At 48.7% G+C, this 15,050-nt stretch overlaps 1 protein-coding gene across 3 annotated transcripts in view; it reads left to right on the forward strand.

Annotated features, from left to right (window-relative positions):
• NUP205 (nucleoporin 205) overlaps positions 1-15,050 on the forward strand; it is a 94,671-nt gene that overhangs the window by 57,959 nt on the left and 21,662 nt on the right. For all 3 annotated transcript variants that reach the window (XM_040438355.1, XM_040438361.1, XM_040438365.1), the window contains exons 31-33: positions 7,471-7,619; positions 7,731-7,922; positions 11,029-11,150. In XM_040438355.1, coding sequence (XP_040294289.1) covers positions 7,471-7,619; positions 7,731-7,922; positions 11,029-11,150 — 463 coding nt within the window. The remainder of the gene's footprint in view (positions 1-7,470; positions 7,620-7,730; positions 7,923-11,028; positions 11,151-15,050) is intronic.

Genomic DNA, 15,050 nt, shown 5'->3' on the forward strand with positions numbered 1-15,050 from the left:
AAAAAAATAATTTGATATTTAAGGCTGGGTTCACACTTGAGCGTTTTACAGCGCGTTCAAACGCGCTGTAAAACGCTCAACACATGAAAACCAATGCTTCCCTATGTCCCTGGTTCTCACTTGAGCGTTTTACAGCGCGTTTGAACGCGCTGAAAAACGCCCTACGCTCAAACAAGTTCTTGAGCTTCTTTGGGGCGTTTTGACGCGCGTTTGTGGCCATAGGACACTGCAGTCTATCACACAAACGCGCGTTTACTATTGCAAAAAACGCGCATAAAAACGCGCGTTAAACGCGCATATCAAATACGCTCAGGTCTGAACCCAGCCTAAAGTGATCTGGAATTCCTAGGTTAGTAGTAAGTTCTATGTGGGAGGACTGCTTATGTTTGGTTCAGAGGCCGAGGGTGTTTTTTTTTTTTATTAGGGGTGGATAATTGTTGGGAAAGAAGATAGATTAATTTATTTCTTAATTTGGATGTCATTTAAACTATGCTGAAAATAAATAAAGAATATTTGATAAAAAAATAAAATGTACTAAGATGATCAAATGGTTAGTGACTAAGGATTTTGCGTATTCTCCTAATACACTGTATAATAGCACTGTGGTGCACTGTATCATTGGGGGACACAGAAGACCATGGGTATAGCTGCTGCCACTAGGAGGCGACACTAAGCAAAAAAAAAGTGTTAGCTCCTCCCCTCAGCTATCCCCCTCCTGCAGACACTGAGCTTGGTGTTTCGCTGGGCTGCTGGCTGTCTCCAAGCTGCCTGCATTCCCACCCAAGAGACGGGAGTCCAGGGGGTCCCCAAGCCTGCTGCTCATTCCCGGTCTCCAGAAGGCAAGGGGTTCTTAAAGCCTCTTTTTCTCGCCCCTATTATTCATTGGGGGACACAGGAACCGTGGGTATAGCTATGTCCTCTAGGAGGCGTTGACACTAGATAAAGCTGTTGGCTCCTCCCCTGGCAGCTATACCCCCTCCAGCCTGGAGAGAGAGCTTCAGTTTTTTTCTAGTGTCAATAGGAGGCAAGACCTCCCTGCTCTGCAGGGATCTCCTGAAGATTTTTTATTTAATTTTTTAATTTTTTCCTTCTTTTCAGGTGGGAAACAGTGGTCGCCTTGTCTCCCTGTTCTCCCAGGGGAGCATGCCAGCGTTGGCCTGCCATGCTGCCTCCTCCCCCACAAGAAGACAAGGTGGACCAGGGCAGCCTCACTTCCCTGCTTCCCGCCAGTAGAAGGGTCACCCATCCAAGTCCCTCTTCCAGCGTCCGGCCACTACGGTGCCAGTAGCTGAAGGGGAAGAGAAAGGGTGAAGATGGCGGCAGGAGAAGATGATGAAGTGAGTACACGGGACTAGGTAAGTATGTTTAACCCTCCTGGGTCGTTTTGTCTTCCCCCTCCCTCGTTAGTGGCAATAGTTTTCAGGGGTTAACAGGCACAGGGCTTCAGCGTAGCCCAGCACCCCTGAAGCCATTCCCTTTCACTCCCCCTCTGGCAGGTTCCGTTTGCTCATTGTTGTCCTCCAAGCCGGGACAGCGGCACATAGGGGGTTAATGCAGTGGAACCCCCTGGCAGGCGCTTCCCGCTCCCCGACACCTACCACCATGATCCACCCCTTTCGGGAGCAGACTCCGAGGGGGTTAACCGCCACGCTTTCAGCCGTGCACCGCAATGGTGTTCCGGCCGCGCTGTTTTTTGCCGGGCAGGAGCATTTTGCGTGCTGCTCCGGTCCCTCCAAAGCACCTAATCGGCTGCGCGCAGAGGCTTTGGATCGCCGCTTTGCGGCCTGCTGGGCCGCAACTTTGTCCCCTGGTGGGGTGGGGGGGTGCACTCTGGCGTTAATTCTTCCCGCCCTACTTCCCCCTCCCCCAGAAACCTGCTGAGCTCCGCCCCCGGTCCTCAAGATGGCCTTAACCCTTTCTGGCCAGCCACCTCTTTAGGCCGGCACATCTGGGGATCTACTCCTAGTGCAATGTTCGAATGTGGAGGAATTTAACACTTTCCTGCTTCTTGTGCACTTGAGGCCTGCATCTTAGTTTCATAAAAAAAAAAAAAAAGATGTCGTCCATACGGATCCCCCTCCTCAGCCCTCACTACCGCAGGACCACCCTTGTCCTATCTCTGATAAGGAGGAGCTCTCATAGTTCCCAATTCGCCCTCCAGGGCCGTTTGGTTGATAATTCTCCACCTTCGCAAATCCCGTGGAGGACAGCTGAAGTATTCCCAATCCACCCTCTGGGTCGTTTGAGTGATAATTCTCCACCTGCGCAATCCAGTGGAGAACCTCTGGAATTCCCAATCCACCCTCCTGGGTCGTTTGATTGATAATTCTCCACCGGCGCAATCCAATGGGGGACCGCTGGAACCTCCCAATCCACCCTCCGGAGTCATTTGGTTGATAAGCCCCCACCTGCGCAGTCCGCAACTGCCAGGGGCGAGATTCTGAGAGGTAGGCCTAAACGCTAGCGGACCACAGCAGGTCATCTTTCTCCTCGAATATCTCTGCACTTCCTCCCTGGGTCACGCTCAGACGCACCCTCCCTCACAGGAGTGGGTCCATTCGAGGGGAAGGGGGGGGGGGGGAATCACTGATTCAGACCCTGACATGAATCTGAAGCAATCTCCCAAGATTGCATCTACGGTGGCCAGCAGTAGTTGTCATATGCATTACCCCCTTCCATAGGCGGAGTAATTGCACTACTTTGGGATGCAGTACTTGCCCTATACATTGTCCCCTGCCAAGGTGGACTAAGTACAATAACACTGGTTTCAGTGCCGGACGTATACAATCCCCCTTCTGTAGGTGGCGGAATTGCATCTCCACTGGGTTCAGTACCTGCCGTATTCATTAGCCCCTTCCATAGGTGGCGCGATTACATTCTCACTGGTTACAATGTTCTAGGTGGCTCTAGGTGCCTTCGCTTATTTCACAAGGGGGCGTGGCAACGGTCGGTACTCGGCGGTGCCCGGTACTCTTACTCTAGTGCTATATGGCTGCTACCAGTATTCCTCATTGTATCCTTCTGTTCTTTTGGTGCTGGTTTTGGGCATGATTATAACATCCTCTGTCTTCTCATGGGGTTTCCTAGCATCACTTTGTGTCCTAGAGACCCCCATCTCCATGGGCCTCCACTGTTCCATTTGGTCATGATATTGTCCGCATCAATACGTAGTGCGTACACCATTGCACATATATGGTGAGTACGTTCCAGCGAGCCAAGTGTTTCACTGACTCTGTATTCTCTATCCACCACTCCTCCTCCTCTGGGAAAGTGATTATGCTGGCTTTCTGGTTTAGCTACTACAGTGTGTTCTCCTCCACAGGTGCAGTTTTTCGCTAATGCTCGAGTTAGTGGTCGCTGCAGTGGGACATCCCCCTCAGGTAGGGGTCCTACCCTGGCGCTAGCTTGGCAGTTGCTCCTGTTCAGCGCCCTTCCAGGTAGAGTTGTTAATTAAGCTCTACTTAACTGGAGCAGTATGGTACATGGCTTCCATGGATAGTCTCTGGCCTCCCCCTCAATTTTGCGCTGACTGGGCAAGCGCTGGCTACTGCTGTGGGAGCAGTATTGCGTTACCACTACATTCTTGGGTTCCTACTACACAGCTCTTTCGTCAGGCGGTGGACTCTTCTAGCACTGAATTCGGTGGCCTCTGCGAGTGGCCCCCTCCTCTGCTGCGGTATGGGGCTAGCAATACAGTGTGACTCCCCTTGCCTGGTTTCCTCCCTAGGCGGAGTTTTTCAAAACAGCCACTTAATCCTTGGCTACTTCTGTATAGCGCCGGTCTCAGGCGGAGAATGGCCTTAGATCACTGTGCGCTTACCACTGGACCCTGTACATCCTGTAGCATTACCCTCCTTCCATAGGCGGAGTAATTCCACTTACACTGGACACTGTACTGCCTGTAGCATTACCCTCCTTCCATAGGTAGAGTAATTCCACTTGCACTGAATGCTGTACTGCCGGTGGCATTGCCCTCCTTTAGGCGGAGTAATTGCATTTGCACTGGATACCGTACAGTGTGTAGCATTACCCTTCCTTCATAAGCGGAGTACTTGCACTACCACTGGATACTGTACAGCCTATAGCATTGTCTTCCTTCCATAGGCGGCGTAATGGCTCTACCACTGGATACTGTACAGCCTATTGCATTACCATCCTTCCATAGGCGGAGTAATTGCACTTCCACTGGGTACTGTACAGCCTGTAGCATTACCCTTCTTCCATAGACAGGGTAATAGCACTTTCATTGGGTACCGTACAATCCGTACCATTATTCTCTTTCCATAGGCAGAGTAATAGCTCCACCACTGGATTCTGTGCAGCCTGTAGCATTACCCTCCTTCCATAGTGCAACTACTCCGCCTATCACTGGATCCTATACTTCCGCTAGCATTCCTCTCCTTCCGTAGTAGGAGTATTTGCACTTACTCCAGATACTGTACATTTTGTGGTATTACCCTCTTTCCATAGAGTAGTTGCACTACCACTGGTTCCTATGCAGGCTATCGCATTATCCTCCTTCATTAGGCGGGTAACTGCACTTCTGCCGGATACCATACGTCATGTTGCATTACCCCCTCCGCAGGCGTTATCATCTGTCCTTTCGGATTTCCCCTCTATAGGTGGATTAGTTGCACCACAATTGCATACTGTAGATCCTGTAGCATTACCCTCCTTCCATTGGAGGAGTAGTTGCACAACCAGTAGTGCTTACACTACCAGCGGACCTGGTACATCTTGTCGGGTTCCCATCTTTCCATCAGCAGAGTGATTCCCTACCTCTGGAAGCTGTCCATCCTATCGCATCTTCTGTCTTTCTTAGGAGCCACTACTGTGTGCCTCCGTCCCAGGGGGAGTATTTGTGTTCATTGTTTTTACCGCATCCCCTTTTCTCCATGTGGAGTATCGGCCCTGGTGTTTTGTGCGCTATCTGCGCACTATTCCTCCTTCTAGGGGTGGAACCTTCTCGCTAGTTGTAGCTGTGATTATGCCTACATTTCCTTCTCACAGGTGGCACTGTGCTCATGTTCTGCCATCACCGGGTGCGATAGATCCTCCAGGCCTTATATGTTTGGTGTTCTTGAGGCGCTGGCTGACAGGTACTCTAGTTCCCTATAGTGCTGTCATCTGCCCATACCATGACATGCTGCAGCTGGTGGGTTTGCTCACTTCTCGTGAGTATTAGTACGGTTTTCCGTGCATGGTGTAGCCTGCCGATTTCTATGGCGCTAGCTTCGCGCCTTCTTCCCTTCACATGTAGTGCATTGCCTCTACCATGTACTACGGTGACAGCATCAGCGTTGCCTCCTTGTGGTTTTGGGTATGTACTTATTCAGTTTGCATATGTGAATTGTTTCCATGGCTCCCCTCCCCGGGTAGAGCGGTCGTACTGTCCTTGTTGTCACCCCTAAATGCTGGTTCCCTACTCAGCAGCATCAGCCCCCTCTGTTTCTGCCTACTCGGCCAGTTTCTGTAGCCATTGTTCTCGTATTCCCCCGTTCTGCTGTAGAGTGCCTGCGAGGGTCATATTGGTTCTGTTACCAATTTTTTTCTGGGACTTGTGGCGTTCCGTTCCTGGCGCAGTATTTATTTAACCCCATTCTTTTCTTCTTTAGGCAGGGTTGTTCCACATTGGCGGTCAACAGTGTGATGAGTTTACACAACCTTCTTATTTTCATCCCTTTGGTTTTTTTCTTCAGCTTCCGGTTAGGTCTGCCAGTTCAGGCAGCCTTCCATGGCGTATCTGACTGCTTCTCTCCTCTCTTGTTCTGGAATTTAAGGTCCTACTCTACCTACCTCCACTTATCACATTGGTGTACCCTTGGCCGTAGGTCTGAAGCGGACGTTTTTGCTTCCGGAGGACACTTTTTTCCTGCCAGGTTACTCCCCTCCTTTTTTGTGGTTTGGGTCAGTTTCAATGCCTTATTCCCATTGACTTTCTTCACTTCTTCCAATCAGTTTTCCGCTGAGCTTTTTTCTTCTCACACCATGTTGTGTCTGTTGATGGCACTAGCAGGGTTTTTTCCTGGGGTTCTGATCCATGGATATCACTTCTTCAGAAGTCTTCTAAATTCAGGCTAGGTCTCTCTCTCTTGTATATTCTGCAGTCTCCTAAGCCGTGACTTATATTCCCTGGACATTTGCTGTTCTGCCCAGCCGGAGCCTCTGCGTGTTCAGCCGCTCTCTGGCTGGCCTTCCTGGGAATGATTCTTCCTGTCCCTTTTCAGGGTTCCGGGTGTGTCCTCCCCCTCATTTCTGTGCGGGGCATTGTGACAGGCCTTGGATTCGTTCTGTTCTTGTTCCCTCCCCATGGTACTGCTCTTTAACGTCCCATGGTCTTCTGTGTCCCCCCAATGATATGAGTGAGAAAATAGGATTTTTTGTGCTTACCTGTAAAATCCTTTTCTTGCTGAGTTCATTGGGGGACACAGCTCCCACCCCACAAGTACATTGCTGGCGCTCCTTGATGGGTCCCTCCAGTTCTTGATTCTGACTCCTCTTGGCTTTCGTACTTTTTATTGTTACCTGTTGGCTTCTTCTGGCTGCGCCTACTGCTTTTGTCCAAACGGATTAGCTCAGTGTCTGCAGGGGGGGTATAGTTGAGGGGAGGAGCTAACACTTTTTTTTTGCTTAGTGTCGCCTTCTAGTGGCAGCAGCTATACCCATGGTCTTCTGTGTCCCCCAATGAACTCAGCGAGAAAAGGATTTTTACAGGTAAGCACAAAACATCCTATGTTTTTTATATAGGTTGTAGAGGATGAGAAACAGAACTGCCTCATTTTCCCTCCGCTCATACCCATGGGCAGTGTATGGTATTGCCGTTCAGCTCCATTTACCTGAACAGTGATGAGCTGCAATATCGGACACAACCCATGGCTTGTAAACCATTTTTGCTAATCCCGGACAGCCCCTCCAATACAGAGCACTGTTCTGCAGAGCTCATACTCTTTTGTGGCACTCATGCCTGTTGTCTCCACAAGGGGGAGCCACTTTGATGCATCTCCTTTGTAGGTCAGCAGTAGCTTTATATAACTGACTACAGTTGCTGGCAGCAGGCGACATATTTTACAAAGTGGTTACAAGTTTGAGTGTATTAACTCCTTTAGAACCACAAAAAAGGTTGAGATGTCTCCTTTGGCCATTCTGGAACTGATACCCTTTTTATTTCTGCTGGACAAGTTGCTGTTGCTATATGTACCATTTTGTGGTATGTGTGCTATTTTGGGGCATTTCATTTTTATTTATTTCATTTTGGAGGAACAAACCAAGCTATAAAGGGGTCTCCTTGGTAAGTGTCACGATAAGGGTGACAGTGCAGCTGGTGATTGCATGGGCACAGTGGGACTGCTGTGCAATCGCCCTAACCTACTATCACACCAAGATGCATGAAGGGATAAAGCAGGTAAGATCATGTATACTGCAGCCTTTCTGATCGTTACTTTGCATCTTGTTCTGTCTTTCGCCCTTCAGCCAATAAGACGATGTGGGAGAGACTGACTGCCCCAGAAGATGTATTCAGTAAACTCCAGAGGGACAATCTCAACATCTTTGAGAGCTACGGGGCGGCCCTAATGGAGGTCATCTGTAGAGATTCCTGCGATGGGCGTGAAATAGGCCGAGTAAGTAGAGTTTGACTCACAGAGAATGTTGGCTAATTTGCACCAAATTGCAGCTGTATTTTTTTTTTTCATTTAATTTTAAAAAATCTTTTATTTTATTTTTTTCTTCAGATGTTGGCACTAGCCCTATTGGACAGGATAGTCTGTGTGGACAAGCAACAGCAGTGGCTGGTGTACCTCTGTAACAGCGGATACCTCCAGGCTCTGGTGGACAGTCTTGCACAGGATGATGTCATCTTACAGAACCTGCTCAATCCTCAGCCTCCATTACTGAAGGCTCTGTACATCTACGAATCGAAAATGGTACGAGTTCAGTAGGTTTATTGTCCATTAAGACAAAGACTGAGGCCGGTTTCAGATGACCATTTGTGGTCCGGAAAACACAGTCCATGTGACGGTCACTCTTTCTGGACTCAACTTGTCTCTGCTGAAGTCACGGCATCAAAGTGATTTATAATGCTGTGAGTTTCAGTCTGACCATTGGGTGAGGTTTAGTAGAACCATGGTCGAAAAGTAACTCACAGAATAGGTCATCAGTATTTGATTGGTGGGGGTCTGACACCCAGGAAGCTCGCCGATCAGCTGTTTGAGAAGTACAGCGCCGTACATTGTGTAGCGGCTGTGCTTGGTATCGCAGGGCAGCCCCATTCATTCATCTCTATGGGGCTGATCTTCTCCTAGGCCATGTGACACATAAACGTGTCGTCACTGGCCTAGGAAAAGCTGTGAGAAGGCCGCGGCGCTCACAGAAATGTCGGACCCCCGCCAATCAGATACTGTTAATCTATCCAGAGGATAGATAATCAGTATTAAAATCTTGGCAAACCTTTTTGAAGGGAACCTGTAACCATGAAAATGCAGTGCAAGCAGCATGTTATAGAGCAGGAGATGAATATATTTTATATATAATTTTGTGGGAAAAGATTCAGTTGTTTTTGGGGGTTTTTCAGAATAGTTAACATGCACAGTAAATGCAGTAATAGCGAAACCCTAACAATGATGGTGGAATTGTTTGTTTTTCATATTGTCTCCCCCCAAGCAATATAGGTACCCCCAAAATGATGGTATTAAAACAATACAACTCATCCCTTGTAAAGCAAGCCCTCCTACAGCTATGTTGACTACAAAATAAGGGTCCATTTACACGGCCGCAACTCTGTTCCGCACTTTGCGGAACGGCATTGCGGACCCATTCATTTCTATGGGAAATGCGGACCCACGTTTCCGTCCCCGAAAAAAATAGAACATGCCCTATTCTTGTCCGCAATTGCGGACAAGAATAGGCATATTCTATTAGTGCCGGCGATGTGCAGTCCGCAAAATGCGGAACACACATTGCCGGTGTCCGTATTTTGTGGATCCACAAAACACACACTAAAAGTGTTGGCCCTTGAAATGCATAGATGAAAAAAAATTAGAAAAATCGCTGGAGCCTTAAAGGGCTTGTTCAAGATAATTAAAAAATATCAGACAAGCCCTGCAATAGCTTAAAATAAGAAGTGATCGTCACCCCTTTTTCCAGCGCAGTGCTGTGTGGCACTGGTACAGTCCTCCTTCCGCTGCTTGTTTACAAACCGCAGCAGGGTCGCAGTGGTATACTACACGTGATCACTGTAGTCAATCTCTGTCCTCAGCATTAGACACTAATTGGTTTCAGTGGTGACGTACCATATGCCTGCATATCAGTGTCAGTGATGTGCAGGGATATGGCACCTGACTGCTGCAGCCAATCACTGTCCTCAGCTGTAGAACACATGTCATGTCCCAGCAGCGGGAGAACCGGGATGTGAAGCAGAGAACAGCGCTTAGGCTGCTTTCAGACTAGCGTTCAGAGAGGATCCGTCCGGTGTCTGCACAGACGGATCCGCTCCTATAATGCAGACGTTTGGATCCGTTCAGAACGGATCCGTCTGCATTATAGTTTAGAAAAAATTCTAAGTCTGAAAGCTGTTCAGACGGATCCGTCCAGACTTTACATTGAAAGTCAATGGGGGACGGATCCGTTTGAAAATTGAGCCATATTGTGTCAACTTCAAACGGATCCGTCCCCATTGACTTACATTGTAAGTCTGTGCGGAGCGGAGGCTGAACGCTGCCAGACTGACGCATTCTGAGCGGATCCGCATCCACTCAGAATGCATTGTTAGCTGGACGGATGCGTTCAGGGCCGCTTGTGAGACCCTTCAAACGGAGCTCACGAGCGGACACCCGAACGCTAGTGTGAAAGTAGCCTTATATGATGTGTTTTTATTTATTTTTATTTTAAGACATTTTAGCAGTTGTCCCAGATCAAGGGTCATCAACCTTCGGCACTCCAGCTGTTATGAAACTACAATTCTTCATTCATTTCTATGAGAGTTCTGAGAAGAACAGAGGAAGTGTGCATGCTGGGAGCTGTAGTTTCACAACAGCTGGAGTGCTGGAGGTTGCTTAACCCTGTCCTAGAGTTTAGTCATCTCAAACAACGCCTTTATAGCGACCTCACATCAGCTGGGTAATGAGCAAAACACTTAAATGGGGACCATTCAATATTTTCAACTGTAGATCTGCCGATTCCCAGGCTCCTCTTCTGTCATCCAAGATGGACGCTCCACTTATCAGACAGGAGTCCTTGGACTATCAAGTGCACGGTGTGCCTCAAATAGCCTAAAAAAGCAGTGCGGCCACCGTGGATGGCAGAAGCTGAGCCTGGGAACTGGCAAATTTGCAGATGAAAAGAGAGGCCAGGTAAATTTACTGTTCTATCCCCAGTGAACATAAATTTTTCGTCTTGAGTTGGACTTTAAAGGGGTTGTCCGGATTCAGAGCTGAACCCGGACATAGCATAATTTCACCCAGGCAGCCCCCTTGATGTTGGCATCGGAGCAGTTCATGCTCCGATGCTCTCCCTTGTCCTGTGCTGAATCGTGCAGGGCAAGGGCTCTTTTATTTTCAATAACACACTGCCGGGCAGAGGCTTCCGCCCAGCAGTGTGTTCGGTGACGTCACCGGCTCTGATGGGCGGGCTTTAGCGCTGCCCTAGCCGTTTTTAAGATGTCGGGGGGGGCTCACTGTTGGGCGGAAGCCTCCGCCTGGCAGCCCTATGGAGAGCTCTGTACGTCACCGGAACTCCAGAAAATGCCTTTGCCCTGTGCGATTTAGCGCAGGGCAAAGGAGAGCATCGGAGCATGAACTGCTCCGATGCTCAAGTCAGGGGGGCTGCCTGCGTGAAAATGGGGGTATGTCCGGGTTCAGCTCTGAACTCAGGCAACCCCTTTAAGTACCAAACTTGGCTGCATTCCTAAGAGGTTAATCTTCAATGCTCTCTTCATGTTTAGTCTCTCCGCACATGAACTCTTTTACAAGCACATTTTATATTTGGTCTATTCATTTTTCTTACATCTTGGTAATAATAATTGTCTTTCTGCAGGCGTTCCTAACCCGTGTTGCGAAAGGCCAGCAAGGCGCCCTGGAACTGTTGCGGTCAGGGGTTATCATCAGACTGGCTCAGTGCCAAGTATATGGCATGCGTCCGGATACAGATCAACATGGGTAATGGCAGAGAATACTATTTTTGTAGTAACACTCGGGGAGAAAAAATGGGTGAGATGCCTAATGTGTTAGTTACAGAACTATCTGGAGAATATCTCAAAGGATGCAGTGATATCCGAGAGGTGATCATTTACAATTTCATTAGCATCTGACACCAGTAGAGTAAAGGTGGGTTTAGAGGCTCTGATGTACAGCTGATCGTTGGGAAGGAAGCGTTCCTTTCCGACAGTCGTCTGCCCGCTGTCGGTAAGAATTGCAGTGGTCCCTCAAGTTACAATATTAATTGGTTCCGAGGCGACCATTAAGTTGAAACCATTGTAGCTTGTGTGGAAAATTTTGTAATTGGTTCCAAAACCCCAAAATAAGAGAAAACGATGATTGAAGAAGATAACGAAGGCAGATAAATGAAGTCCTTACATATAGCATTCAGGAATAGATGCTGGAAGCTGTGAATGATTTTCTATGACGAGAACAGGGGCTTCTTCAGGGTCTTGTAAAGTATACACAGTGTACCCGAAAAATAATATGGAGCTGTCTGTACCTGACATCCTGGCACTGAAACGATGTAGTACCGGCACTGTACTGTAAAGAGGCGCTATTAGACACCCAATACAGGCCATACTGAAATGGCCATACTGACTGGTTGGATCTGAGGCATTGTATGGATCGGTTTCAACTTTCGATGGGTTAAGTTACTAAGTTGAAAATATTGTATCCTGAGGCCATTGTATTTTGAGGGATCACTATATATTCTTTACGTTCACAATTTTTACATTATAATAAGAATTTTTATTAAAATTAGTTTATTTTGCATTTTTTAAATACATTTTATTCCTTCTTTTTTTTTTGTGCCACTATGGAACATGATTGTGTGGTCTTCTTACCTCATACACTAAAATACTCCTGCATTTCAGTGTAATATTGTTTGACGGTGTTTTAGTAAAGGCAATCTTTTAGGCTATAGACGGGGAATAATGGGCAAGTACACAAGTCAGATGCAGATACGCAAGTCTTCATTAGACCCCCTTACTGCCATTGACACCCTGCGATCACGTGGTGTGGATGCCAATGGGGTGCACCCTCTGTTAGTCCTTATATGCCACTGTCATTATTAAAGGGTAACACTGTCTTATTTTAAATTTTTTTTTTTGCTAGTTTATTAGAGCTAGGCATGTATACCTGAGTTAGTCTGTCAATGATTGTCAAAAGATCTGTCATTACCTTATAATAACAGCTTTCATTAATGTCCTTGTCCTTCTCCAGCTAGGAAGACAGAGGGGCGGTCCTTCACACTGCATGCCTGCATTAGGCTTCAGAGTGAGGAGGCGTGTCTCTCAGTAATCCAATCTGATTGGCTGGCAGGGAGCTGCTGGCTACAGCTAGTGTGTAAGGGAAGTGAGGGAAAGCAGTTTTGGCCTCAGAGAATTGGCAGAGGAGCCATCTTGAGAAGGTCCTCATATTGTAAATGTTTAAACAGCCGTAACTAAGGGAAAAACTCAAGGAAAACAGTGGTATGTGAAGAAACTAAAGATTGCTATATGCATAATGCTGCTGCAGCAGTAACATGTGGTAAAATAGATTTTTCTCATGCATGGCATTGGGGGACAATGGGTATATGTCCAACTACCACTAGGAGGCGACACTAGACATAAAAAGTGTTGGCTCCTCCCCGTTGGGCTATACCTTCTCCACAGGCACTAGGCTAATCAGTCTTGTTCTAGTGTCCGTAGGAGGCAGACCTGACCTGCCCTTTTTGCGCAGGTCATCCTGCTACTTTTTTATTTTATTTTTTCTTCAATCATTTTTTCTTCTCTGCAGGTTCCGGCCTGCTGCAGGGGTGGCTCCATCGTGTTCCACTTTAGTTGCCCCCCTGCGGGCGCGTACTCGGGTACCTGGCAGCCACCCAGTCCCCAAATCTGCTTCCGCAGTGGAATTCCGGCAGTCCCACGGTTCCCGTGTTGAGTCCGCCAATGGGGTGGTTATTGCTGCGCCTGAAGACGTCTGAGGGTGAGTATGTTCCCCCCCCCCCCCTCTCTCAGTTGCCTCATTCTTCTGCAGCCCTGACCACCTGATCTATAGCTGCTGCAGCACCTCTTGGGAACGTGGCATCCGGGGCCAGATAGGACAGCCCTGCTGCTCCATGAGGTCCTCCTCTCCCAGCCTCCCTATCGGATCGCCACGTATTTCACATGCGTCCGTTGTCTACGGAGGTTTCCATGTGGTCAGCTTGTCCCTGCTTTTGTTCAGTATTTTTTTTCCCCAGACTCCAGCATTACCCCCCCCCCCCCCCCCCCCCCCCCCCCCGGGTCCTCCCTGCAGATGGGGCACGCTCACGCTCAGATACAGGGTCACGCAAGGAGTAGCCCACAGACCAACCTCGGGGGGTCTCAACTAGCTTCCACCCCTCCTCGGCATCCTCGGGTCGCCCCCAGGACAGGCCTGAGGCTGGTGACGAAGCCTTCTCTGTCAGTTGCCTCTGGGGACACCTCTGCACTGATTTCCTCGGAACAGAGCAACAGGCGGTCTTCCACCATACAGAATCCCTCTGTGAGGTCAAGACAAACGTGCATGGAGGAACCTACCCTACCTACCCAGGTTTGGTGCCCCTCTAGTGGACTTTCGGATGGCGCTCCCCTGCCTGCACAGGTAAGGCAGCCGTCTCCGTGCTTAGCAACTGGGACACCTACGTGGTGTCTCTGGTACGTACGCCCTCATAGGCTGTACACGACAGACCTTCCTGGTTCCCTAAACCAGGGGCTATGTTCTACACATTTGAGAGTGTTCCCACAGGGTCTCCATCCTGGTGCTGGTGTTCGCCACTCTACCTCATTTCAGGGGGTCCCTGTTCTAGGCAAGCTGATAATTCAGGCAAACACCTCTTGTAGGTTTGGTAACCCTTCTCAGCCTCTAAAGGTTCTTTTGTAGAGCCTGTACCAGAGATTTACAGGCCGACTTCTATTGCCGTGGCAATTGCATCTGTCTGTTTCCAGCCACCTTGTTACTTTCATAGGTAGAGTACCTACAGCTACTCCAGATGCTGTAGCCATTACACCTGGCTGGCTCTATGGTGTTCCATGCGGCACTATTTCCCCCTACCGGGCGAGATATACAGGCCGCCTTCAATTGCCGTAGCAATTGCACCTGTCTGTTTCCAGCCACCTTGCTCCCTTCATAGGTAGAGTATCTACACCATCTCCTGATACTGTTTCCAATATCCCTGGCGGGCTCTATTGTGTTCCATGCGGCACTATTTCTCCCTTCCGGGCGAGATATAGAGGCCACTCAATTGCTGTAGCAATTGCCTCTGTTTGGTTCTAGTGGGCACCAAGCTGCCACCTTGCTCTCTTCATAGGTAGAGTACCTACACTATCTCCAGAGGCTGTAGCCGTTGCTCCTATCTGGCCTTATGGTGTACCTTGCGGCACTATTTCTCCCTTACCGGACGAGATATTTAGGCCACCTTGTATTGCCGCGGCCACCTACCTCATCATAGTGTGCACCAAACAGCCATCTTACTTCCTTCATAGCTGGAGTTCCTGCACCATCTCCAGATACTGTTGATGTGGCCCTGTTTCCCTCTTTTCAGGTGAAATAGAGGGCCTCCTTCAGTTGCCATTGCACCTACCTGATTGTGGTGTGCACCTGTCGTTCTTTGTGGTACTGTGCGGCCCTATTTTCCCCTTCACGAGCGGAATATAGGTACCATTGCTAACGCGGTAGCCGTTGCACTTCTCTGGTCCTAGGGCGCACCATGCGGCCACATCGCTCTGATCTTAAATCTAGTACCTCTACCATCTCCAGATGCTGTACCCATTACACCTGTCTGGTCGTATCTCTGCATTACACAGCCGTATTTCTACCTTACAGGTTGAGGACCTGTACCCTCCAAATGCGGTCGCA

The sequence above is a fragment of the Bufo bufo genome, chromosome 1 (assembly GCF_905171765.1).
Source record: "Bufo bufo chromosome 1, aBufBuf1.1, whole genome shotgun sequence".
Lineage (NCBI taxonomy): Eukaryota > Metazoa > Chordata > Amphibia > Anura > Bufonidae > Bufo > Bufo bufo.